The sequence below is a fragment of the Trifolium pratense genome, linkage group LG6, assembly GCF_020283565.1.
Source record: "Trifolium pratense cultivar HEN17-A07 linkage group LG6, ARS_RC_1.1, whole genome shotgun sequence".
Taxonomy (NCBI): Eukaryota; Viridiplantae; Streptophyta; class Magnoliopsida; order Fabales; family Fabaceae; genus Trifolium; species Trifolium pratense.
Genome location: NC_060064.1, coordinates 29,164,754 through 29,187,497, shown reverse-complemented (window position 1 = coordinate 29,187,497; position 22,744 = coordinate 29,164,754). Strand labels below are relative to the sequence as shown.

At 34.4% G+C, this 22,744-nt stretch overlaps 4 protein-coding genes and 2 long non-coding RNA genes across 7 annotated transcripts; 1 reads left to right on the top strand and 5 right to left on the bottom strand.

Annotated features, from left to right (window-relative positions):
* Positions 1–439: 439 nt before the first annotated feature.
* On the bottom strand, positions 440–3,204 carry LOC123888890 (E3 ubiquitin-protein ligase rnf168-like). 2 transcript variants are annotated; one of them, XM_045938051.1, is made up of 6 exons: positions 2,470–3,204; positions 1,938–2,002; positions 1,712–1,863; positions 1,502–1,551; positions 1,308–1,382; positions 440–1,083 (listed from the first exon to the last, which is right to left on the bottom strand). In XM_045938051.1, exons 1-6 carry the CDS (start codon positions 2,712–2,714, stop codon positions 546–548), a joined length of 1,125 nt encoding a protein of 374 aa, XP_045794007.1. In that variant the 5' UTR covers positions 2,715–3,204; the 3' UTR covers positions 440–545. The 2 variants fall into 2 exon arrangements, with proteins under 2 accessions (XP_045794007.1, XP_045794006.1); XM_045938050.1 differs by having other exon boundaries at positions 1,938–2,011; positions 2,470–3,199.
* A 6,693-nt stretch (positions 3,205–9,897) lies between these two features.
* Positions 9,898–10,707, bottom strand: LOC123888889. The gene is made up of 2 exons (XR_006802345.1): positions 10,323–10,707; positions 9,898–10,218 (listed from the first exon to the last, which is right to left on the bottom strand). It is a non-coding gene; the product is annotated as an uncharacterized LOC123888889 (long non-coding RNA).
* Positions 10,708–11,216: 509 nt separating this feature from the next.
* Positions 11,217–14,233, top strand: LOC123888887 (protein MAIN-LIKE 1-like). The gene is made up of 4 exons (XM_045938048.1): positions 11,217–11,537; positions 11,968–12,446; positions 12,531–13,247; positions 13,327–14,233. The coding sequence occupies exons 2-4, from the start codon at positions 11,970–11,972 to the stop codon at positions 14,104–14,106; spliced, it is 1,974 nt and encodes a 657-aa protein (XP_045794004.1). The 5' UTR covers positions 11,217–11,537; positions 11,968–11,969; the 3' UTR covers positions 14,107–14,233.
* Positions 14,234–14,419: 186 nt separating this feature from the next.
* On the bottom strand, positions 14,420–16,188 carry LOC123888888. The gene is made up of 2 exons (XM_045938049.1): positions 15,467–16,188; positions 14,420–15,386 (listed from the first exon to the last, which is right to left on the bottom strand). Exons 1-2 carry the CDS (start codon positions 16,124–16,126, stop codon positions 14,427–14,429), a joined length of 1,620 nt encoding a protein of 539 aa, XP_045794005.1. The 5' UTR covers positions 16,127–16,188; the 3' UTR covers positions 14,420–14,426.
* On the bottom strand, positions 16,176–17,909 carry LOC123892061 (protein FAR1-RELATED SEQUENCE 5-like). The gene is made up of 3 exons (XM_045941909.1): positions 17,600–17,909; positions 16,256–17,316; positions 16,176–16,193 (listed from the first exon to the last, which is right to left on the bottom strand). Exons 2-3 carry the CDS (start codon positions 17,312–17,314, stop codon positions 16,176–16,178), a joined length of 1,077 nt encoding a protein of 358 aa, XP_045797865.1. The 5' UTR covers positions 17,315–17,316; positions 17,600–17,909.
* A 3,520-nt stretch (positions 17,910–21,429) lies between these two features.
* Positions 21,430–22,529, bottom strand: LOC123888886. Its single transcript, XR_006802344.1, has 2 exons — positions 21,890–22,529; positions 21,430–21,777 (listed from the first exon to the last, which is right to left on the bottom strand). It is a non-coding gene; the product is annotated as an uncharacterized LOC123888886 (long non-coding RNA).
* Positions 22,530–22,744: the final 215 nt, after the last annotated feature.

Here is a 22,744-nt window from a genome sequence, read left to right as displayed (position 1 = left end):
TGCAACAATTAGATGGTCCAAGCCACAAATTGGAAGATACAAATGTAACATAGATGTATACTTCTCCACAAGTCTAAATAAGGTTGGCATTGGTGTATGCATTAGAGATTACCAAGGGAGCTTTGTAAGCTAAGCCGGAACGTTTTCACCAATCTCAGTTATTTAGGAGGCAAATAATAAGGTCGCTCACGTGTTAGCAAGACAGGAACATCCCTTTGAATCTTTTCATTGATGTTAGCCTTTGTATTCGTTATTTTGTTTTTGAATGAAATGCATTATCATTTTTACCATAAAAATAACCGCAAAAAACAGCACCTAGCTCTGGTAATTTAGTTCCCCGATAAATATCGGCAATCTAGCTCTGATATTATACATCAGCAATCTACACACTTATCGTACTGTGATTAAGTTATTGCGTTGAACGGTCTCTTACAAGATATATTAAAAAGAATGTTTATTAAAATTCCTGTATTCATCATCACAAAAATCAAATAGAATGACAGCATCTAGTACAATTTAATGTTACATTTCCCATGTCTTGATTATTACATCCTTTGATCTCTAATACGAATATTCATCGCTCTAGTTGCCATTGCCCTCAAATTTGATCTAGCTAATGATGAGGACGAAGAAGATGATTGCTCCTGGTTGTTGCTACTCCCCCTAAAAGCATGCATAAACTCCTCTCTTTGCAACCTTAGAGCAAAAGCAGCATCTTCATCTTGTGCCGAAACCCCTCTTCTTGTCCTTCCTCTTACACTTGAAACCCTTGTTGTTGCCATTGCCCTTTGATTGCTCAGTCCATCAATTTCTCTTTGTAACAATCTAGCCAATGCAGCATCCTCATCAGTCTCTGTCGGTGTTTCATATCTCCTCGAACTCATAGCCCTACTTGATGGATATGGTTGTATACCTCTATTCCTTTGGTTATTGTAAAATGTTGTTTCGGGAATTGGATTCTGCGCTGGTGCTTGTCTATTATTCTCAGTGACAGCAGCTGCTTTCCTTGCTTCAATTTCTTGAGGAAATAGCAGTTGAATTGTGTTCCAAAGAACCGTGTTCACGGTGCACGATCGTCCATTGCTGCAATATATGTGACAAACCACCTTATAAGCATAATCATGTTTTGAATTTTCAGTCCAAAACCACAATTACGGACACCGCAATTGCAGCTGCATCGGGCATACTTGTGCACAATTATTCGTCATATATAAGATTGCAAATTAGCACAAAGTCCAATTTAAAACATTGCTTACATTACATTTTATAACTAATTGTAAAGTTAAAAATAAAAACTATAGACAAACCTTATCAATTGCCTACACTTAGGACACTTTTTGCCACACTTATCTGCAGCAGATCTCAGACATTTTCTACAAAAGCTGTAACATTGAATAATCTCAATAAGAAAACCATGAATGGTTATCAATCAATTACATACAAAATTCAATTAAGAACTATATATAACTTCAATAAGGTATTTTTTGTTTGAATTTAATACCTGTGACCACAAGGAGTGGTACTTGGCTCAAAGCATATCTCTAAACAAATCTGCATAAGATCATTGAACAATTAATCATCAGTGTCCTATAGCACGAACACAGACACGGGACACACCTAATTTACAAACTGTCGGGTGCTTCATAGTCGGGTGTCTCAACAAAAGTATGAAACTGAAGCAAAATAGTTTAAAACATGACAAGAATCTTACAGCACATGAAAGCTCTTCTCTCAGCTTATCCATACAAGGAAGAGAAGAACTAGTTGAATTGACATCAATACCCTTTTGAGTCAATTCCTTTTCTTTAACTTTACTTTCTTCAGTAACACAGATTTTCTTTTCTTTCTTCTTTTTACCAACATCTGTTCATCAAAAACAGCATCACATCATTAAAAAACAACACACTTTGAAAGTTCTAAATCAAGATAATAATTACCCTTTTGGGGAGTTTCTTCATCATCGAGATCAAGAATAATTGGTTGTGGAGGATTCCTCTGAGCTCTGCGTTTCCTAAACACAAAATAAAAAATTCCAATCAACCCAATAGCAAAACTAATGTAACTAACCTAAGTAACAAACTATGAAGCACGTACACAGCATACCGGACACGCAGCACAGACGTCAACACCGATAATAATTTGAAAAAATAACAAATATTCTTAAATAAAAAACAGATTCAAATCAACTCCATAACAAAACTAATGAAATTAACCAATATTCTCATAAAAGAACCAATTTTTAACAAAAATAAATATCAAATTCAAATGGGTTTTTTGAATGAGGAACAATAAATCTAAAAAAAATAAAAAATCGCATTCAGATCAAAATCAACCCAGTAACAAATCTAATGAAATTAACGAATATTCTCAAAAAAGAAGCAATCTTTAACCTAAAAAAAAATTCAAATTCAAATGGGTTATATTAAAATGAAAGAATGAAAGACAAAAAAAAAAATCCCAATTATTTACCTTGATGAATTGGAGAGTGGAGATTTAGAATTCAAAACAAAACGCCTCTTCTGTTTTGAATCTCTATCAGGTGTATCTTCAACAATGAGAGTTGCAAGTAAAAGTGCTTCTTCATCCCAACCAGCCATAGCAGCAGCAGATTTGAATCTTGGACTGATAAGTGAGATCACATTTTGGCTATTCGATCCCATCGACGTTTTCTTTCGGATCACTGGACTTCGATTTTGTTCTTCACTTTCCACCATTTTTGTTGATGTTCTTCTCTCACCGACGAACAACCCTATTAAGATCTTGTGTTGTTGTTGTTGTTGTTTCAGTTTTGGTTTTGCGGTGTGAGATGAGAATTAGGGTTAACGGGAGAAGAAAAAAAGAGTGAGAAGGAAAAATGAAAAATGGAAATATATTTATTTTCCAACGGTCGAATTAGTTTGAATAACGTTTATTTTGATGGTTGTCTTAACGGCTATAGTTCGAGGATACAAATGTAATATTATCACTTTGGTTTCCTATTCTTGGAGTAGGAGACATTTACCATTTGACACACATCAACAATTTTTTACAATACATTAGTCAAAAAAATAATTTTACCATACATTATATATTTCCATTTTTAGTGTTAATTTGCTAAAAGTTGACAAGGAAAAATTTGTCGATGTGTCAAATTTTAAGTGAAAAACAGGACAAAAAGGATGTATTAGGTTACTTGGTTTTTTACTACTGTTTCAATATATAAGAAAATTTTATATAAAATTTTATTGTCCCATTTTATAAGATTGTTTTTAAAGTTCAACGTGCATTCACTAAATTTTTACAACAATATCCTTAATTAAATGAAGAGAAATAAAATATCATCAATTTTCTCTCTTAATAATTGAAGGATAATTTTGTAAAAAGAATGTAGATTATTGACAAATTTAATGCAAAAACTATTTTTTCTTAATTTTTGTGTTTTTGTCAAAGAGATCTTATATTTTGAAACGAATGTAGTATTATTTATATTTAGAATTTAGGCTTAAATGCAGTTTTGACCCCCACGTTTCAATTGCTTGATTTTAACCCCCTACGTTTCACAATTGCTCGATTTTAGCCCTCATGTTTCAATTGCTCGATTTTGGCCCCCCAAGTTTATTCAATTTTGCATTTGCTATCCTCCGTTGACTTTTTTGACTAAAAATTGCTTATGTGACATTTGAAAAATAAAAATAAATAAAATATGTTTTTAAATTAAAAATATGTTTTAAAATAATATTTATTTTTATAAAAATGTATTAAAAATTGTTTTTTTAATAAAAGGTTTCATAATTATTTTTTTAAAGAAAAAGTTCTTAAAAAATAGTTCATAATTATTTTTTACTTTTTTATATACCAAAATTATTTTATAAACTACATATAATAAAAAAAATATAGTTTATTTTTAAAAAAAAAACAATGTCATTTTTTTAAAATTTAAAACATTTTTATTTGTTTTTAAATATTTATTTAATTTTAAAATCTCACATTACCAATTTTTAATCAAAAAAGTCAACGGGGGCTAGCAAATGCAAAATGGGGTAAACTTCGGGGGCCAAAATCGAGCAATTGAAATTTTGGGGCTAAAATCGAGCAATTGTGAAACGTTATGGTTAAAATCAAGCAATTGAAATGCGGGGTGCCAAAATCAAGCAATTGTAAACCTCGAGGGGTTAAAACTGCATTTAAGCCTATAATTTAATTAATTGTTATGGTCAAACCGAGAACCAGTGGGGTCACCAGTCTAATCTAATCGGTCATGTTAAAGACATTAAAAACTGAATTCAGATCATCTGTTCTGTTTTTACTTTTGTCCTCTCTCCAGTTTCTTTTATGCGTCTTTCTCTCTCATCATCATATTTTATTTTTTATTTCTCTCTCCTCTCTTCACACTCACAAAATAAAAATTGCACTCCATGTTGCATAGAAGTTGATCCAAATCCTTGAAATCAGGGGCAAAATCGGCTCAAATCGGAAAGAACTGGCGAAACGACAGTTTCTTAAAATCAAGCGGTTTAATGCTTATTAATTTTTTATTTATTTTTTGAAAAATAAAAAACATTTATGTTTTATTTTTTTGAAAATAAATATTACAATTTAAAAATAGAAAGTAGAGAGAAGAGAGAGTGAGAATAGTGAGAAGTACGACAGGATGGAAACATTCCAAGTCCCAACCCTAGCCTATGCCACCGTCAATTTTTTAAACAAATGTGTCGTATATAGGCGGAACACCCATGAAATTACCAAAACATACACTATCTAAATAGTGTGGTGGAAGAATTATAATCCCATACCATGCCTGAGTGGCTGAGTAGATTATGTTTTGTTAGAAGTCTGTTGTTGAAAAGCAGTCATCGTCACTCCCACCATTTGCCTAAAACAAGGTCATATAACCTCTAAAATCTACTATTTAACGCCACTCTTTCCAACCATTTATCTTTCCGAAAAGGTGAAACTTTCTCATTACCCACCTCTCTACGAATGTTATTATCAAACCAACCACCATCTACACTTTCACCTCACTCTCTAATATTCCACAAATCCTTCCACCACACTAATCCACGACCCCTCCCATCCTCACTGGTCCCTCCTTTTCCCCATACTTAGCAACCAACAACTTATACCATATCATATTATAAAATAATTAAAATCACTAGTGTAACACACAGTTATTAGTTATTATCTTGTTCGTTTTGCCAAGACATTTGTGAGGTGAATAGTAGTCTCAAAAAGTTTAAATATTCGGCTGATTCATTTTGTATGGTTAACCATCTTTTTATTCTAGGTTACATCTATCATCATTACCAGCTACAATAGATCCACCAGAGGAATTATCTAGTTCTGCCAGTTCATAATACAATATGTTTTTTCCATCTCTAGATAATTATCACTTGTATAATTATTATCAAGGCAAATATAGATAATATTCTTTGATGCTTTATTTCATTTCAATTGTATCATTTTAAAGTAAAAACCAAAAACTCAACAAAATTTTAAAAGCTATATATATAAGAAAATAAAATTATAGGGTGCCATCACAATACATTAAAACTCTTGGAATATATATTCTAGCACTGACTTTGTGTATTCTCTTGAGTCTGTCACTCATAATCCATGGAGCTTAATAATTAACGACATACACATATACTTTTACGGCACCTCATTCGTTGAGGATATGGGCAAAAAAGGTTTGGACAATGCTTATCACGAACACAAATAATGTAAAAAGAGAAAAAATGAATTAATGTTACTAAAATGGGATAAACTATTGTGTATGAAGTGAAGAACAAAATTTGCAAAGAAAAATACTTACTTGTTGCAACAAGAAATAGGGAAAGAAGGATAATCATAAACAAAACAAACTTGATGATTTAGCCATATTTTCCAACCTTTACATATTTCAATATGATTTTATCACTTTAATTTATAAAGCTCATGTTCTCCTTTTTTATCGATTAAAATGTTATTGAGAGGTGTAACATTTGGTGTCAAAGTCAAACTAATTGGTATCAACGGATCCTGAATCAAATATATACGTATACACACACGGAAAAAGTTTGCTCACAATATGTAAATGGAAGAAAAGAATAAATGAGATGGTAATGTGCATTGGGGTCTTATATTCCCATGAATACCTTATTACTATTTGAAAATTTCTTTTTAAACCCCCATGTGCCTCCCAAACAGCCCAAAAATCTCAAAATATCCCCGATTTTGGTCTGAGTATCGTTCGATACATACAAATCGAAGGATAAAATTTCGGTTCGTAACTACCGAAAGCGTGTTTTATTGCTACCTTAGGGCGCAAAACCAGGAGAAACTCAATTTCGGTAGGTTGGTACCGAAAACGCTAGCGTTCGGTAGGATTGTACCGAACATGCTAACGTTCGGTTCGCACGAACCGAAATGGTCTAACATACCAGCAGAAACCCAAAACCTTCATCATTTGCGTCAAAACACTTTGTAACAAATGAATCGTTGCCTTGATGCCTTCAAAACCTCCCAAAAACGCCCTAGATCGCAACAATCCCGATTGAATGTCAAAGTGGTTATGAAAGTACAGTTTTCTGTCACCTAGGCTATATAGGGTCCCTTCGGTAACTGCGGACCGAACCGAAGCATTTTCGGTTCGTAAGTACCGAAACGTTAAAAAAAACAATGTTCGGTTCGTAACTACCGAACGCATGTTTCATAGCCTCTGACCCATACGTTTTCGGGTTATAGGAGACGAAATCACATAGGTTCGGGTTTCATGTACCGAACGGTTTTTCCCAAGGGCAAAACGGTCAACATAGAAGAATAGGGGGTCAAAAAAGCAATTTTCTTACTATTTTTACCTTTTAACTTGCTCCAATTTTCCATTATCATAACAGTAACATTTCTAGTAATTTAATTAGGTGGGTTGTTGCAAGTTCATTAATCTCTTTTCCACAAAAAAAAAAGTTTAAAAAAAAGTTTTTTTTTTGTTAGTAAGGTTAAATAAGTTTTTATCCTCTATAAAATATCATAATTAATTTCATTTTTAGTTCCTATACAATATTTTAAAAAATTACATATTTTTTAAAGCAAAATTATATTATACTTATTAATTCATAAATGATTATTTAAAAAATATAAAATGTCAACCCACTTGGGTTGGTGCATTGGTATTGGCTTGGGACCTGATAGTGTGCTCCTCTTGAGGTCTTTGGTTCGATTCTCTCTGGTGCCAATTTGAGTGGGCTAATTTAGCTTCTTCAAAAAAAAATATAAAATGTCTTATCTGGTTGAACTCTAGTATGATTGATTGAGCTTTGAACCGATAACTTCCTGGTGCAATGACCGGTCCGATTCTAATTACCTTAATTAACAAGTGCTCGAAAATGAATTTTTTTATTTATGTTTGAATTATATGCATCAACCGTGTATCTAAGAAAGCGTTTTATATTTCAAGTGTTGTCTGACGTCTAATGTATATTTTTTAGATTTAAATTTATTTGATATTAAACATATGACAGCGTTTTTGCGGGGGAAAAAAAAAGTTGTGTAATGTTAGTCCCTTAATTTTTTTTATATATTGTAATGTTAGTACCTTAGACAACACTTTTATTCACGAGCGCTGTTTAAGAGCTCAGTGTTTTTTTCTACGGCGTTTTTGAGAAGGTTTAAATGCACTTTTGGTCTCCTAATTTGATTTTTGTGAACTTTTAGTCTCCATAAATCCTAAACCGTCATCGTTTCACCATCGTTTAACCTTCATTTTCGTTCGTTAGTTGTGTTCATCACCATCTACCCTGTTCGTCTTGGTCACTGAGAAATGGAGAAGAAACAGGGCAAAGCGAAAGCGAAGTATTGTGTCAGGTATTATGTAGATGATCCAAGAAGTGGTTGAGGAGACTAAGAAGGAAGCTGGAAAATGGACCTCTACTTGGCATTCTGATGATGATTATGCTATTTTTGGAGTAACAAATGGCACTGAAACATACTGTGTTAGTCTATTAAAGAAAACTTGTGCATGTAGGAAATGGGATTTAACTGGTATATCCCTTCTTATAAATATTGTTATAAGAAGATTAAACCTTAATTTTTGTAGGAAAAGAAGGTTAAAAAGACGACAAATGGGGAAGGAACTTCAACTAAAGAACCCAAGGCACCAAAGTCTAAGGGGAAGAATGGAAAGAAGGATAATGGACCTACAGAAATTGGTCAAGGATCACAAGCACCACCTGCAACCTAAGACTAGATTTTAGTTATGCTATTAACTACTTTTATTGTGTATACCATATGAACTGGCCTTTTTTGATGTTATTGTGTAAGCCATATGAATTGGCCCTTTTGATGCTATTTTCTAAGCCATATGTATTTTCTAAGAAATGTGCAACTTTAGCACCAAAACAGTTTATTTGAATAGCAATTATGGTACTACTATTTAAAAAAAATGTTGACTTTTAAACTAGGGGACCAAAAAGCTAAGTTTTAAAATAGGGGATCAAAAGTTCACAAAAATCAAACTAAGGGGACCAAAAGTGCATTTAAGTCTTTTGAGAATAAATGTTGTTAAAGGGGCGATAGTGTAGTGATTGTTTGTTATATATATATATATAGGGAGGGATCAAATTACACCGGTGTAACATTTGAGTAATGTTACACCGCTCAATAACGCTTTAACGAATACACATTTTACAAAATCCACCGTTAGATTGAAAGCTTATATCGTGTAGATCATTTATGTTAAATTTTACAAAAATCTAAAATCATTTCACATGTTATTAAGAATTAATGATCAAGATTAACGGTATTTAATAAAAACGCATAAACCGTTAATCTTGACGAGTCTCAATAACATATCAAACGATATTGAGTCTCAACTAACATTCCTCAAATGTTACACCGGTGTAATTTGATCCCTCCTATATATATATATATGGGTCAGGATCAAATGACACCATCTAATTTGACACCAAATGTTACACCTCTCAATAACGTTTTAACTGATATAAATTTTATAAAATCCACCGTTGGATTGAAATTTTATATCAAATAGATCATTGGATTGAAATTTTATATCAAATAGAACATTTATGTAAAACTTCAGACAAATCCAAAATCATTTGATATGTTATTGAGAGTAGTGGGCCAGACAGGCGCGTTCCGCGCCTGCTTGTGTCTAACTTATGTCCAAAAAAATGTTTTATGTTATTGAGATACATCAAAATTAACGGTTTGAGTCTTTTTTTATATGTCGTTAATCTTTATGTGTCGTAATAACATATCAAATGATTTTGGATTTGTCTGAAATTTTACACAAATGATCTATATGATATAAACTTTCAATCCAACGATGAATTTTATAAAATTTATATCGGTTGAAACGTTATTGAGAGGTGTAACATTTAGTGTCAAACTAGTTGATGTCATTTGATCTGACCCTATATAAAATGGTTCACGAAGGTTTGTTGCCCGGTGCAACAAGATCGAGTTGGTAAGAATAAAAAATTCTCTTCCATTTTTTATTCATTTTGATGATCGGCGATCAGAGGACGATCCCTTTACCATTCTGTATAAATGGTTTATTCTATTTGTACAGATATGGTGGGGGCACATTCAATCTCCGTTTTCCATTAATTATCAATTCTTCTATAGCAGGGTAGAGCAACTTGGTAGCTCGTAAGACTCATAACCTTGAAGTCACGGGTTCAAATCCCGTCTCTGCAACATTTTGGAGAAAAATTGGAATTCACTATTCTATATTATAAAATTAGATTCTATTTTATTCAATTTTAAAATATAAAAAAATATACTATAATATAGTATTCAATATATAAGCAACGGTGGATAACGGGAATCGAACCCGCGTCTTCTATATATATATATATATATATATATATATATATATATATATAGTAGAATGCTTTCTTCTGATAATTAGCACTTGCATGATTATTATCAAGACAAATAAAGATCATATTATTTGATGCTTTATTTCATTTTAATTGTATCATCTTAAAGTACAAAACCAACAAGTTCCATGAAATTTTAAAAGCTAAAGAAAATTAAATTCGGGTGCCACCACAATAACCATATAACAACTTATGAAAAATTCTCACAGTTCGTTTGTGTATTCTCTTGGATCTGCCACTTATAATCAATGGATCGAATTACGACACGAACAAATACTTTTAATACACATAATTTGACCAGGAGGTGGGCACAGTTGGGCATCGTATGGACAATCATCGTCTTCAACACATGGAAGTATTACTATGCGGAAAAATAGAAAAAGGAATTAATGTTTGCTAAATTGGGATAATATATTGTGTATGAAGTAAAAAAACAAAATTTGCAAAGGAGATAAAAATAAATACCATCAAGGTTTGTTGCAACAACAAATGGGGAAAGAATGATGATCATAAAAAAAATAAACTTGACAATTTTAACCATATTTTCCATCTTTTGCATGTATCAAATAGAATATGATTCTATCACTTTTTTTTTTGGGTAGATTCTATCACTTTTTAATTAATTTATAAAGCTCATGTTCTCCTTACTTCAATTAATTTTTTTTATCACTTATAGAGTTGTAAAAAAACCTTTCTAAAATTTTAATAATTATTAAATGTCCCTTAAGTACAACAATGAGTTAATATGCCCCTTTATAACCTTTAAGTAATGTATGTTTGGTTTTATTTTATTTTTTTCGGAATTTGTTTGGTCTCAATTTGCTCTGAACGGGCAAAATAAGATGGTTTCTCTGGTGAATCTCGTCGTAAGCTCAAGTGCAATGGGGAAGGGTACCTGGAAGAATGCTAACACTTTAACGCTCAAGTTATTAACAACTAAAGATGAGTGTGTATGAGATAGGTGAAATGTGTGTACCACGAGGATAAATGCATATGCATGTATATATAGGTGATGACATGAATAACAGTCTAGAGAGGTCTCACTGTGTGAGTGGAATGAAAAATGAATATCTCATGATAGGGTTCATTTATCAGCTATAGGCAGCGCGGCGTAGGAGTACAGTGAACCTGTAGAGAGGTCAATTATACACTATAATTTTTATTATTTTAAACTGACATGGAGAAATATTATTAGAAACAAAATCAGGTTACACCTCCAATAATAATATTTCTCTAGGTTACACCTCCCATATCTTTTTTGGATATGGCTATAAATACAAAAAGGGAAATTAGAAAAGCAATCTTTGTTGGGCTCAAACCCAGCCCAATTGCTAACTCATGCGCCACTTTGGGAAAATTTCTCTTCGCACCCACCCATTTTCTCGCGCACCCCCCAAACTTCCAAAATTGCCCCTGCAATGTTGACTTCGGGGACTACGACTCGAATTTTTTTTGGTTCGGAAAACGTTTTCCGCTCGCTCTTTTTTCGGAAAACGTTTTCCGCTCGATCGTTTTTCGGAAAACGTTTTCCGAACAACTGGGTTTTATACCAGAACGTTAAGACCTCTTGTCAGTTTCTATTTTCTTCCATTTTCTGCGAAAGGTTAGGGTTGCAAAGGGAGAAAAGGAACGCATAGATTGCATCTACATCAACAAATATCATCAACCTCTGATCAATTAGTAAGTTACTGTTATCTCGAATTCTTATTAATTGTCATCCAATTCCAATTTTCCTCAACAAATTTCATCCAATTTTCATCAAGTTTCATTTGCATCGAAATTTTGTTGTTATCCATTGTTCATATGAAAATTCATTCGTTATTAAGTGATTAAATTGTTGATCATTCGTTTTTTAAGACAAGTGTTTGGCTGACTTGTAGCATAAACTCAAGCATATATGTTGTAGATTTGGATTTCGTACTCTATGTGTTTGTATAAATGTGTGAATGAAGATTGGTAATGCATATGCTTGAAATTGTGTGCAATATATAATTCGTGAAAACTACTGAATTAGAATGGAATGCATAATGTATATGTTTGAGTTTGGAAATAACCAAATATTGTTGAATTATTTATCATGGTGTTTTGTTTTGTTTTTATTTTTGTTTAGATATGGAACACAATATTGGAAGAAGCAGGCTTGGTAGACCGAGTCAGGCACATTCTTCTGCTCGACGAGAGGCTGCTGCCGGCAATCCTCCTGCTAAAAGAGGTCGTCGTAGACAAGGACAACCTCCGTCTCAAGGAACACATGATAATGAAGCGGGGGGGTCAGGTGCGACACGATCACGTTCAAGGCGACAACAAGTTGATGATGTTGACGTAGATGCAGCTGAGGATGGGAATGTAAATGTTGGTCAATATTTGGCCGATGATGCAGACTGGCTCGATGAAGATGAAGATGAAGAACCACGGGAACAACAAATGCAACAACAACCACCACATGAAGCACCACATCAACCACCACATGCACCCAATTTGCAACCAGAGGATGGCTATCCGGGAGGACCTAGTAATTTTTCCTTATTAACGGAATACCACAAGCATAGGGCAATTCCGATATGGAATGCAGAGCCTGGTGATGAAAAGGTATATAAATTATTAATTGCATATGATTTATTAAATAATTATTTGTTTTTATATCTTGATATAAATTTATGTATTAATTTTCAGATTTTGAAGAAAAGTATGCGGGCCATTACCAACGGGAAGAGGGTTATCAACCTTCCAAAAATGGATCGGAATGTGGACTGGTTTTGGAGAGCCATAGAAGCAACCGGCTTAGAGCCGCTAACGAGGACCAATTACAGCATAATAGACCACGGGGTTCTCACTGCATTTGCCGAAAGATGGCATTCGGAGACTAGCACCTTTCACATACCAATAGGTGAGGTTGGCATCACATTGGATGACGTCCAATGTCTGTTACATCTACCGATCGAGGGAAAGCTGTTGAACCACAGAAAGATATCAAGAGCTGAAGGAGTTGAACTTGTGAATACATATCTTGGAGTGCCTGAATCCAAATGTTGGGAATTTTTTATTGATACACACGGTCCGCATATAACTTATGGAGATCTAGCATTTGTGTACACTACAAGATGGGAGGAAATTGACAAAGCTGTGAGTGAAAACCGACCGATGCATGAAATTACGGTGTTGAGGCAGCAGTGTATTAGGGCTTTTTTGCTGTTTTTGGTGTGCACTACCATTTTCAGCAACAAAAGCCAATTCTACGTCGACGTAGTTTATTTGAGCTACTTTCAGGATTTGTCGGATGTGAATCAGTGGAATTGGGGTGTGGCTGCTTTAACATATCTGCAGCACTATTTGGATGATTCGTGCAAGGCCGGTGGTATGCAAGTAGCCGGATACTTGTCCTTTTATCAGGTAATTAGTATTTTGGTTGTCATCTATTTTCATAATTATACTTTTCGAAATAATTTAATTTTATTGTTTTTGTTTGTAGGGATGGATAATGATGCACTTTCCAAAAATGACTGTGTGGCGTAGAGATCCGAACTACAGAGAGGAGATGCCACGTAATGCCACCTTCAGCACTGGACAAGGACATAGGGATCCTGTCCTGTATAGGCAATTTTTGGATAACATGCAGGTTTCTGATTTTGAATTTTGTCCATACGATGGTCACCGTCATGTGAGACCCTTGATTGATGTTTGCTGGTTTTCTGGTTGGTTGAGGTGCGGGTCATTGAAGGCAAAACATTTACCTGAACGTGTGCTGCGACAATTTGGTCATGTTCAAGGCATTCCAAGAGACCCTGCTGCGGGTGCTCCAGCTGGGATGAGTTTGTTGCAGATTGATCGAGTGTTTATGGAAGAAGTTGAGATGAGAATGATTGACGAAGAAATGAGAGGACCGACTGTTGTGAGAGCATGGGATCATGTACCTGGCTATATATCATGGTTCTACAAAGTCTCCCATCCGATTATGCGTCCGATCGCTGCCCCGGAAGCACCACCTAGACCAGCAAACTTAGAGGTACTGATAGAGGAACAAGAATCGCAGTCAGTTCCCGATACTTTCGATATATGCCGCAATGTCAGAACTGAGCTACGACGCGCACTTGAAGCAAATGAGGCATTGCCAGGAACTCCGATTTATGAAACTGTGAACAGGGTGCTTGGGTTTGTCGAACCAGCATTTTTGTACCGATCAAGGCGCAGACTACCGGGTAGAGGAAGATTTGACCCACATGATGCTGCAAGACGCTTTAATACTCAGTGATAACTAGTTTGTGTGTATTTGAATTTTAATTTGTTTACTTTTAAATTTTGTAATGTGTTAAGTCACTTTGATTGGATTGTAATATGTTTGGGACATCTAACTTTGATATATATAATTTCGTTTGCATAATGTGTTTCGACAATCAAATCGAACATCGAATATTACATAATGTGTTCAAAATGTCCAATGTTCACCTACTTTACAAAATTTGTTCAAAATGTGTTCACTTACAAAATGAGTCTAGAGTGACATCCTAAAGTGACATTCTACGCCGCAATCGCGCTAAATCAAAAAACATTAATTAAGCTAAATAACATAAACTACAAGCAATCGATTGGACATTCTTTAGAGTCTCCCTTTTGAAGTTTACGTCTCGGAACAACAGCGCCTTTTTCATTATCCATCAATGCCACGAAATCCGCTTGTCTATCCACGAAACTACTCTGCCACGAAGAAGCTTCCTGCGTACAATACTTAGTCCACGTCTTACAGGTCGGAGGTAATGGACAATGTTGCTTCAACTTAACATATACAAAATGATCTGGAACCCCTCCGATACATAAAATCTTAGAATCCGGGTCTTGTGGAGGAGTGCCTCGCAATGGAAAAAAAGTTTCACTAGCTCCAGACCTTTCACTCTTAGTCAGCAACACTACTACCTTGTTGAAGTATGAGGCAATGATGTGCCCCATGTCTGGAAACGTTAGCCACTTTTCTCTAGGTGCCATGCGCCGACTAGACCTTCTCGTCGGTGGAAAGAAAGCGTCATATAGATATTGATAACGCTCCATAGAACCAAATATCGTCAAATATTCGTCTTTGTGCTTACTTAGCTCCTTTTGCAAGTTTAGTCTAATTAGCTCATAATCAGCTTGATTGTTGCGAGTATCCAAAGCAATAACACGAAATCCGCAGAAACCATCACCATCGACATCAACTATATCCTCAATATGCGAATGCATGAACAATGGCATTGCATCAAGAAATGGAATATGTCGATCTTCGATTGGATTAACTTTACCGGTACGTGCACCCTTTTGTTTGGAAGACGATGGTGTTGCTTGTGATGATTGGCTAGGCGGAAATTGCACCTCCACATGCTCCCAATAGGAAGGAGACCGAGTCATCGAACTTTCCCCGCAAGCACCCTTTCTTTTTACCCCTTTATTCTTTCCAACCACAACCGGAGGTTTCAATGACGTAGACTGTGGGAATGCAATCTGTCGCAGCTGTTCTCTAATTTGTATTTTCATGGGGACATCGACTGTTCTCAAACGCTCCTACAAAAAATATATAAGTAATTATCATTCTAACACATTATATAAATACTTATTGATAATTTTATTAGTTGTAGACGAACCTGAATAGCGTTCCACTCCGCCAAGCAAGAATAGTCATCAACTTGTTGTTCAACATCCTCCCGGTCATTGAAAACCAACTTCTTCCAATGGTTGTTAATCTCATCCAGCCTAATAGGTCGGTTGTGGCGAATTTTTTTAGCAAGAACACAAGCACACGGCAATCCATGGGTGCGTTGTAACACACAACCACACTTTTTGCTATCCATGCCAACTTCCTCAGCCCTCTTGGCTTCTTCATGAATGTAACCCAATGCAGTTCTTGAAACCTTATAAACCACTAAATTGTACATCGGATTATCATCATATCTGTGCTCTTGTAACGACAGACTGATCCCAAAAGTTGCTTGAATCTCAGTGTGTTGGTTAACCAACATATCATGTATTGCTCCCCAAACCTTGACAAAATCACCATTTGTATCTAACAAGTATTTTTTTAGCACAGCATGTGATGACTCAGCTCGGTTTGTTGTAGTATTACCAAAATGCATTACACGGTTTGTCCACGCGCTCACAACTTTCTTTTCATCAGTGTCTAGAACCGTTTTTTTGACATAGTTATAAAATCTAGGCCACCTTTCGCATACGGTTCTAAACTTTATGACCGCTTCAGAATATGCTTCCTCGGTTGGAGAATTCAACACTTCGTAAAACTGAGACATTATGTTTTTAACAACGTCCCCTTGCTTCTCCTCCTCACCATGTTTGATCTTACAAAGCACGCTGCACCTAGCTGAGACATTTTTCTTAACATGAAAGCGACAAACTAGCGGTGTTGCATTTGGAAATACATCGGGAATAGCACTCATCAATGCGGCATCCCGGTCAGTCACAATAACCTTCGGTGCACTGTTTTCGTCCACTAAAAGTTGCTGCACTTGTTGTAGAGCCCAAACAAAATTGTCATGTTTTTCATTACTTAGAAAAGCAAAACCAAGTCCAAATGTCTTATTAGTCGATGTGCAGCCAACAATCTCAAACAATGGCATTTTGTACCGGTTGGTTTTATATGTGGAATCCATAAGCAAAACATCGCTAAAAGTATTGAACAGTTCGATAGATTTACGATGTGCAAAAAAAAGGTCTTGAATAGTATCAGACTCACCAACTGTTCGAACTTCGAAATAATAGTTGTTTTCCTCCAAACATTTCAAAAGTTGTTGCATTTCACTCCTTGGCCCCCGAGCTGCAAGTTTCAATCTATGCTTGGCATTGTACAATTGCTTGATGCTTGTCGCACTATCTGGATTTCTCTTTTTCAATGTAGACATGATGTTTCTAGGTGGGATTTGATTTCCGGTCATTTCGACAACCATCTCCTTCTCTTCGGGTTTCAAACGCCCCGCAACTAGGTGACCTTCTAAAGCTTTATCCAACACATGGTTGTGAATGCCGGACACAATTGTAAGATTCCACTCCTTTGATTTCGGCAAATAACCACGGAGTCTAAACGGACAACCAATTTTCCTCGATCCCCTCTCTTCGATTGATACCTTTTTCTTTGCCTTGTAGTTCGATGGTCTGTACGCACCTCCCCTTTCACAACCCAACACAAAACTTGGCTTCCCACTTACCAATCCTTGGTCCGATCTTACAGTTACAACTGTAAAATGTAACTTTTCAGCTTGACCCTTAACCCACTTAATCAACTCATCTCGATCCTTATATGTTTCTTCCGGCACAAAATGCTCACTTGTATCAATGTGAATAGCTGGTGCTTCACACTCAGTAGCTTCATATTTGACTGGAATTGCACAGTTGATGGGTTCGGCATCTTCTACCGGATCTTGTTTACGTAAGCCAAGTACAACCTCCCTCGACTTTTTTGGAAGCTCGTGATCATCATCCATATCTACACATAACACATTTATATCTTGTTATTATGAATAACACAAATAGGCATTCCATTATGAATTGTTAGATTAATGTGGAAATAAAAAATGATCATATAAAATAGTACAGTAGCTGCAAATTTGAAAATTCAAACTCCCAGACATTCGGAAAACACGTTCCGACCGTTTTTGAGGTTTGTTCGGAAAACGTTTTCCGAGCGATTTTGTCAGAAAAGGGTTACGAATGACAGTCTACATATAGCATGGATATCAAAAAAAACAACGGTTCAAACTAAAATTTACCTGGATTTGGAGCCTCCACGAGTATTGAAACGTCTAGGCAAGGTTGCAATCTTGATTTTGAGCCAAAATTCGAAGGAAACAAAATTTTTGTTGGGTGAGAGTTTTAGATGGAGTGATTAGGTGAATGAGAGAAAGCTGTAACGTTCTGGTATAAAACCCAGTCGTTCGGAAAACGTTTTCCGAAAAAAGAGCGAGCGGAAAACGTTTTCCGAACCAAAAAAAATTCGAGTCGTAGTCCCCGAAGTCAACATTGCAGGGGCAATTTTGGAAGTTTGGGGGGTGCGCGAGAAAATGGGTGGGTGCGAAGAGAAATTTTCCCACTTTGGTCCCTTCTATATTGACCCATAAGATAATGGAAGACTTGGTGTTTGCATCTAGAAATCGATCACACACCTGCGAGCGATACAACCCCATTGAGATATGGGAAAATTTCTGGTCTTCACCGCTTTCACTATTGTTTCCGCATTGAGCTCAATAACCAAGATGCTAATCCTATAGCTTTTCAATCCATGAAAGAGCTTCGCTCTGTTAGAACAAGTTTGATGCTGCAATTATATCCTTAGAGTTTTGATGGTAACAAAGTATAAGATAACAGTTTTGTGCACTAACCATTTTATTGAGTGCGCAGAAAATAAGTAAATAAAAGTTGATTATGTTATTCTGAGATAACAAAGAAGTGATTCTGAACTCTGAATTTCAAGGACTCTGAACGTCAAGATTCTGGACTCTAGACTAGGCGAAGAACGACTTTGAACAAGATAGGTTTTGGACTTAGTTTCACTAGCACTAGACTACGGACTCTAAGCAGAAGTTCCATACATATACTACAAAATTATATTCTCAAATTATGAAGGAATTAATGAAAATCTGATCAAACTTTAACTTAAATGAAAATTCGAAATAAAAAATTCAGACATAAACGTTGATGGTGGGTTCTATCTTAAAGAGTTCACCTTGATTTTGATCCTTTACGTTTATTTTATATTTCAATTTGTTCCTTTATGTTTAAAAAGTTTTAGTCCTTTTAGTCAAATTTCAATTTAAATCGTCCACGTGGCTAACAGATTTGCATACACAGACAATTTAGGAGGGCACTATATGAAAGTTTTAGATGAAATGAACTTAAAATTTAACGGAAAGTTTGACGAAATTAAATCAAAATTTAATTTAACGAAAATGACGAACTTATGTTGACCGCAATAAATTAAGGGACCAACTTAAAACTTTTTAAACGTAAGAGGGCAAATTGAATCCTAAAATAAAGCTAAAATTGTACGGTCACTATTTTGCACTTGGTTTATTTCCTCTTCATTATTAATTCTTTTTTTTTTTTTGGTTTTTCACCACTAGTTGAATCTGGTTCGTGGCAGTTCTAGCATCAAGTGGTTCCAGCCCCTTCCTGATCGTATGTGCGGGGGATCGAACCGTGGTCCTCCCTACCAAGTTCGACGTCAATCCCTAAAAAAATTTAAAGAACTAAAAACAAAACTAAAAAATTTTCTAAAAGACCAAAACTTATTTAACTTTTTTATTATAACCACTTTTAAAGTCAAATACATAATTGATTATGATGTGTACGTTGAGTTGACAATGTATTTTTTTGAAATGGTCAAAGTTAATCCTACATTAATGTTAGTATTTTTTTCACCTTCACCGAAACTTATTAACTCTGGACTTTAACTCCTCAACATTTTTAACTCTTAATTCAAACTAGTTGAGTTACATACCCTATCTCGTGTTGACAATGTATTAGCATTAAGGTATTCAAAACCGGACCAAACCAACCCGTTTGATCAGTTTAACTTGGAACCGGACATGTGCCTGATGCAATTCATCCCAAAAGCTTCCATGTAGTAGAATCGGAATATAGACTTGAAAATCGGATGAAAACCGAAAAAATAGGGGAAATCGGCAATTTATCCGGTTCCGTAGAGTGGAACACTTATTTTAATGCTTCAGGAGAAAGAAAAAAAAAATCGTTTAGATCTGGAAAAGTACGAGAAAGCATGAGAGATTGAAGAAAGTTGAAGTAGAAAGAAGGAGGAGTATCTTTTAAAACATTTGAGAAGTGATTGCACGATTTTGCTTGTGCTAAGCCTAAAGAATAAATTTGATGGAATTAAGAGACTTTTTGCAGAAATCCGCTAATTGAAAAGTAGAAAATTGAACAACCAAACATTTAAGAGGGTGTACTTTTACTTTTGTTGGAAAAAATTATGTTAATTTATTTTTATTTTTACTGTGTGTTGTCTGCTAAATTAAGTTTAGTGTTTTTTTTTTTTGGTTACAAAATCAAGTTTAGTGCTTTATGCTATTTTATATAATAATTTTTAAAGGGTCAATAAAAAGTTAAATAAATTATCTCTATAAAAAAAAAGTTAAATAAATTATACTTGTATGAAGAAAAAATAAATTATACTTATTTATTCATATATATATGAATATTTAAAAATATAAAATAGTGAATCTAGTTGAACCACAATCTGATATGTTTTTTTTTTTTTTGACAATCACAATCTGATATGTTAAAACTTTGAATATCGGTAATACGCCAATTCAATGACTAGTCCATTACCTTGAGTCCTTGATTGCACTTCTTGAAAATTAAATTCTTTTTATTTTATGATTTATTCATATGCATCAACAGTGTATTTAAGAAAGCTGTTTATATTTAAAATGTAATCTAACAGAAGAGGAGCAATATAATATCATATTTTATGTGTTTTTTTTTTTATAATCAAAATTTTATTATAAGGAGTACAAAGGGGTACTCAAACCCTTACGACAAAGAGCACTAAACTAAGTGCTCAGAATACAAGAATAGAATTTAAACACCAAAAAGGAAGATGAGTACAAGTCTTACGCCCATACCGACTAATGAACCACAACTAAGAATGAAGTTTGATTGTCTCCAATAACGACGAAACATCCGGAATATTGCCCTTAAAAATTACTTTATTGCGAAGATTCCAAATATTCCAAGTGGTTGTCAACCATACCAAGTACCGAACACGACATTTGTCTTTCATTTTGAACAAATCACCAAATAAAAGAAAATGATATCTACCTCCGACTCCGGTTTGTAATGATGTCCCTAACCAAGATAAAACTTTGTTCCATACTCCCTTACTAAAAGGACATGAAAAGAAAAGATGTTTTTCGTCCTCAGCTTGTTGAAAACAAAAGACGCATGATAATTCATGATGATTAGTCAAAATACCACAGTGATGAAGAGCTGCTCTAGTTGGTAATCTATTTAATAATAACCTCCAACCGAAAACATTTACTTTCGAAGGAACATCAAACTTCCAGGCGCTGAATGACCTCGAGCACATGAGCATCTTGAAGCTCTACCTGCCGCAGGTCTAATAAATACGTGTAACAGGATTTAACAGTGAACAATCCATTCAAATCTGGAATTCAGCGCCACTGATCGTGATTATTGTTGTGAAAGAGAAAAACCATCGAACAGACCTTATAATTTAGTAAGCTGCTGAGCTTCGTTCACACTCAACGATTCAGACCAATTCCACCTCCATAATGTCACTAAACCATTTCCTCGCAGACGATCAGAAACCTTAACATTCTTGATCGCTTCTTTAGCATACAAATCAGGAAAAAGATCCCAAAAAGTCTGGTTTCCGTACCATTTAAATTGCAAAAACTCAATGTTATTACCGTTACCAATGCAACAACTAATATTGAATTTAAACCAATTATCACTCATCTCGCGCCCGGGACTAATAATATCACGTCACCACAAAGAGGAGTGTGCACTAGGCGTAATATCAAGACTACTCAGCAATAGAGAAGGTAGGTGACCATATAAATTAATATAAATTATAATATTTTATGTGTAGTGATTGTTTATTAATTAGTATAAAATAATATCCTTACTACTTCTTCCCATAATTAGCACTTGGATAATTAATATCAAGATAAAATGTAGATAATATTCTTTGATACTTTCATTTCAATTGCATCGTCTTAAAGTACAAAACTAACAAGATTCGTGAAATTTTAAAAACTAAAAGAAAATTTTATTAAGTTCATCACAATAACTACATAAAAGCTTGATAATTAACGACATATACAAATACTTTTACGACACCTCATATGATGAGGATATGGGCAAAGACGGTTTGGACAATCCTTATCACGAACACATATACCACCCACTGTAATGTAAAAAGAAAATTTAAAAAGGAATTAATGTTCTAAAATGGGAATATGGGATATTATATATTATGTATATGAAGGAATTTTTTTTGCAGAGGAGATAATACTTACCATCAAGGTTTGTTGCAACAAGAAATAGGGAAAGAAGAATAATCATAAAAACAGTAAACTTGACAATTTTAGCCATATTTTCCAACCTTTAAATGATCAAATAGAATTTGACTTTATCAGTTTTCAATTTATAAAGCTCATGTGTTATCCTTGCATCAATCAAATGTTTTTATGCTTATAGAGTTGTAAAAGGACTTTCTAAAATTTTAATAATTACTAAATGTCTCTTAAGTATAAAAATGCATTAGTATACCCCTTTAGCACGTTTAGTAAGGAGGTAACATAAAACTTTAAATCATAATAATTCGTTTATATTTATTTATTTTTTTTTACCCAAATTTCATTATTTTATAACCTTTCATGATAGAAAATGAAAAATAAAAAAAAAACATGAATAATATTATTTGCAACACACTAAACCACATAGTTATAATTGTGTAAGAGCCACGCTAGTTTATAAACCATATGTTACTCTCTGAATCTGAGATCTGGATGATAGGTTAGTGGTGAGTATGAATTGTTGGTGTTTGTTTATGATGGTACTTCGTTGTTAAAGAGTGGGTGGTACTTGCATATACTCCGATTATCAAGTTTGTAGACGTCATGTCCGTTGTGAAAAGTGTATCAATATTATGACATAAAAATGAAATTATACATGACAAAAAAAAAGAAATTATAGGCTTAGAACAAACATAAATACTAGTTTTCATCTTAACTATTAAAGATATTTCAATAGACATTAAGGTAGAAAAGACAATGTAACATGTCTGAATTGATATTCCATAAAAAAAAATGTCTGAATTGATATTAAGAGACGGAGACAATATATATAATATTTTTTGATACTTTATTACT

Bases quoted from the DNA above. Each gene is read 5' to 3' on its own strand.
- LOC123888890 (XM_045938050.1), bottom strand. From the start codon at position 2,714: ATGGTGGAAAGTGAAGAACAAAATCGAAGTCCAGTGATCCGAAAGAAA. The intron at 1,864-1,937 runs GTAATTATTATC...TTTGATGAACAG, and splicing joins TGAAGAAACTCCCCAAAAGG to ATGTTGGTAAAAAGAAGAAA. The intron at 1,383-1,501 runs GTATTAAATTCA...TCAATGTTACAG, and splicing joins ACCACTCCTTGTGGTCACAG to CTTTTGTAGAAAATGTCTGA.
- LOC123888887 (XM_045938048.1), top strand. From the start codon at position 11,970: ATGGAACACAATATTGGAAGAAGCAGGCTTGGTAGACCGAGTCAGGCA. The intron at 12,447-12,530 runs GTATATAAATTA...ATTAATTTTCAG, and splicing joins CAGAGCCTGGTGATGAAAAG to ATTTTGAAGAAAAGTATGCG. The intron at 13,248-13,326 runs GTAATTAGTATT...TTTTGTTTGTAG, and splicing joins GATACTTGTCCTTTTATCAG to GGATGGATAATGATGCACTT.
- LOC123888888 (XM_045938049.1), bottom strand. From the start codon at position 16,126: ATGTCTCAGTTTTACGAAGTGTTGAATTCTCCAACCGAGGAAGCATAT. The intron at 15,387-15,466 runs GTTCGTCTACAA...TATTTTTTGTAG, and splicing joins CGGAGTGGAACGCTATTCAG to GAGCGTTTGAGAACAGTCGA.
- LOC123892061 (XM_045941909.1), bottom strand. From the start codon at position 17,314: ATGGATGATGATCACGAGCTTCCAAAAAAGTCGAGGGAGGTTGTACTT.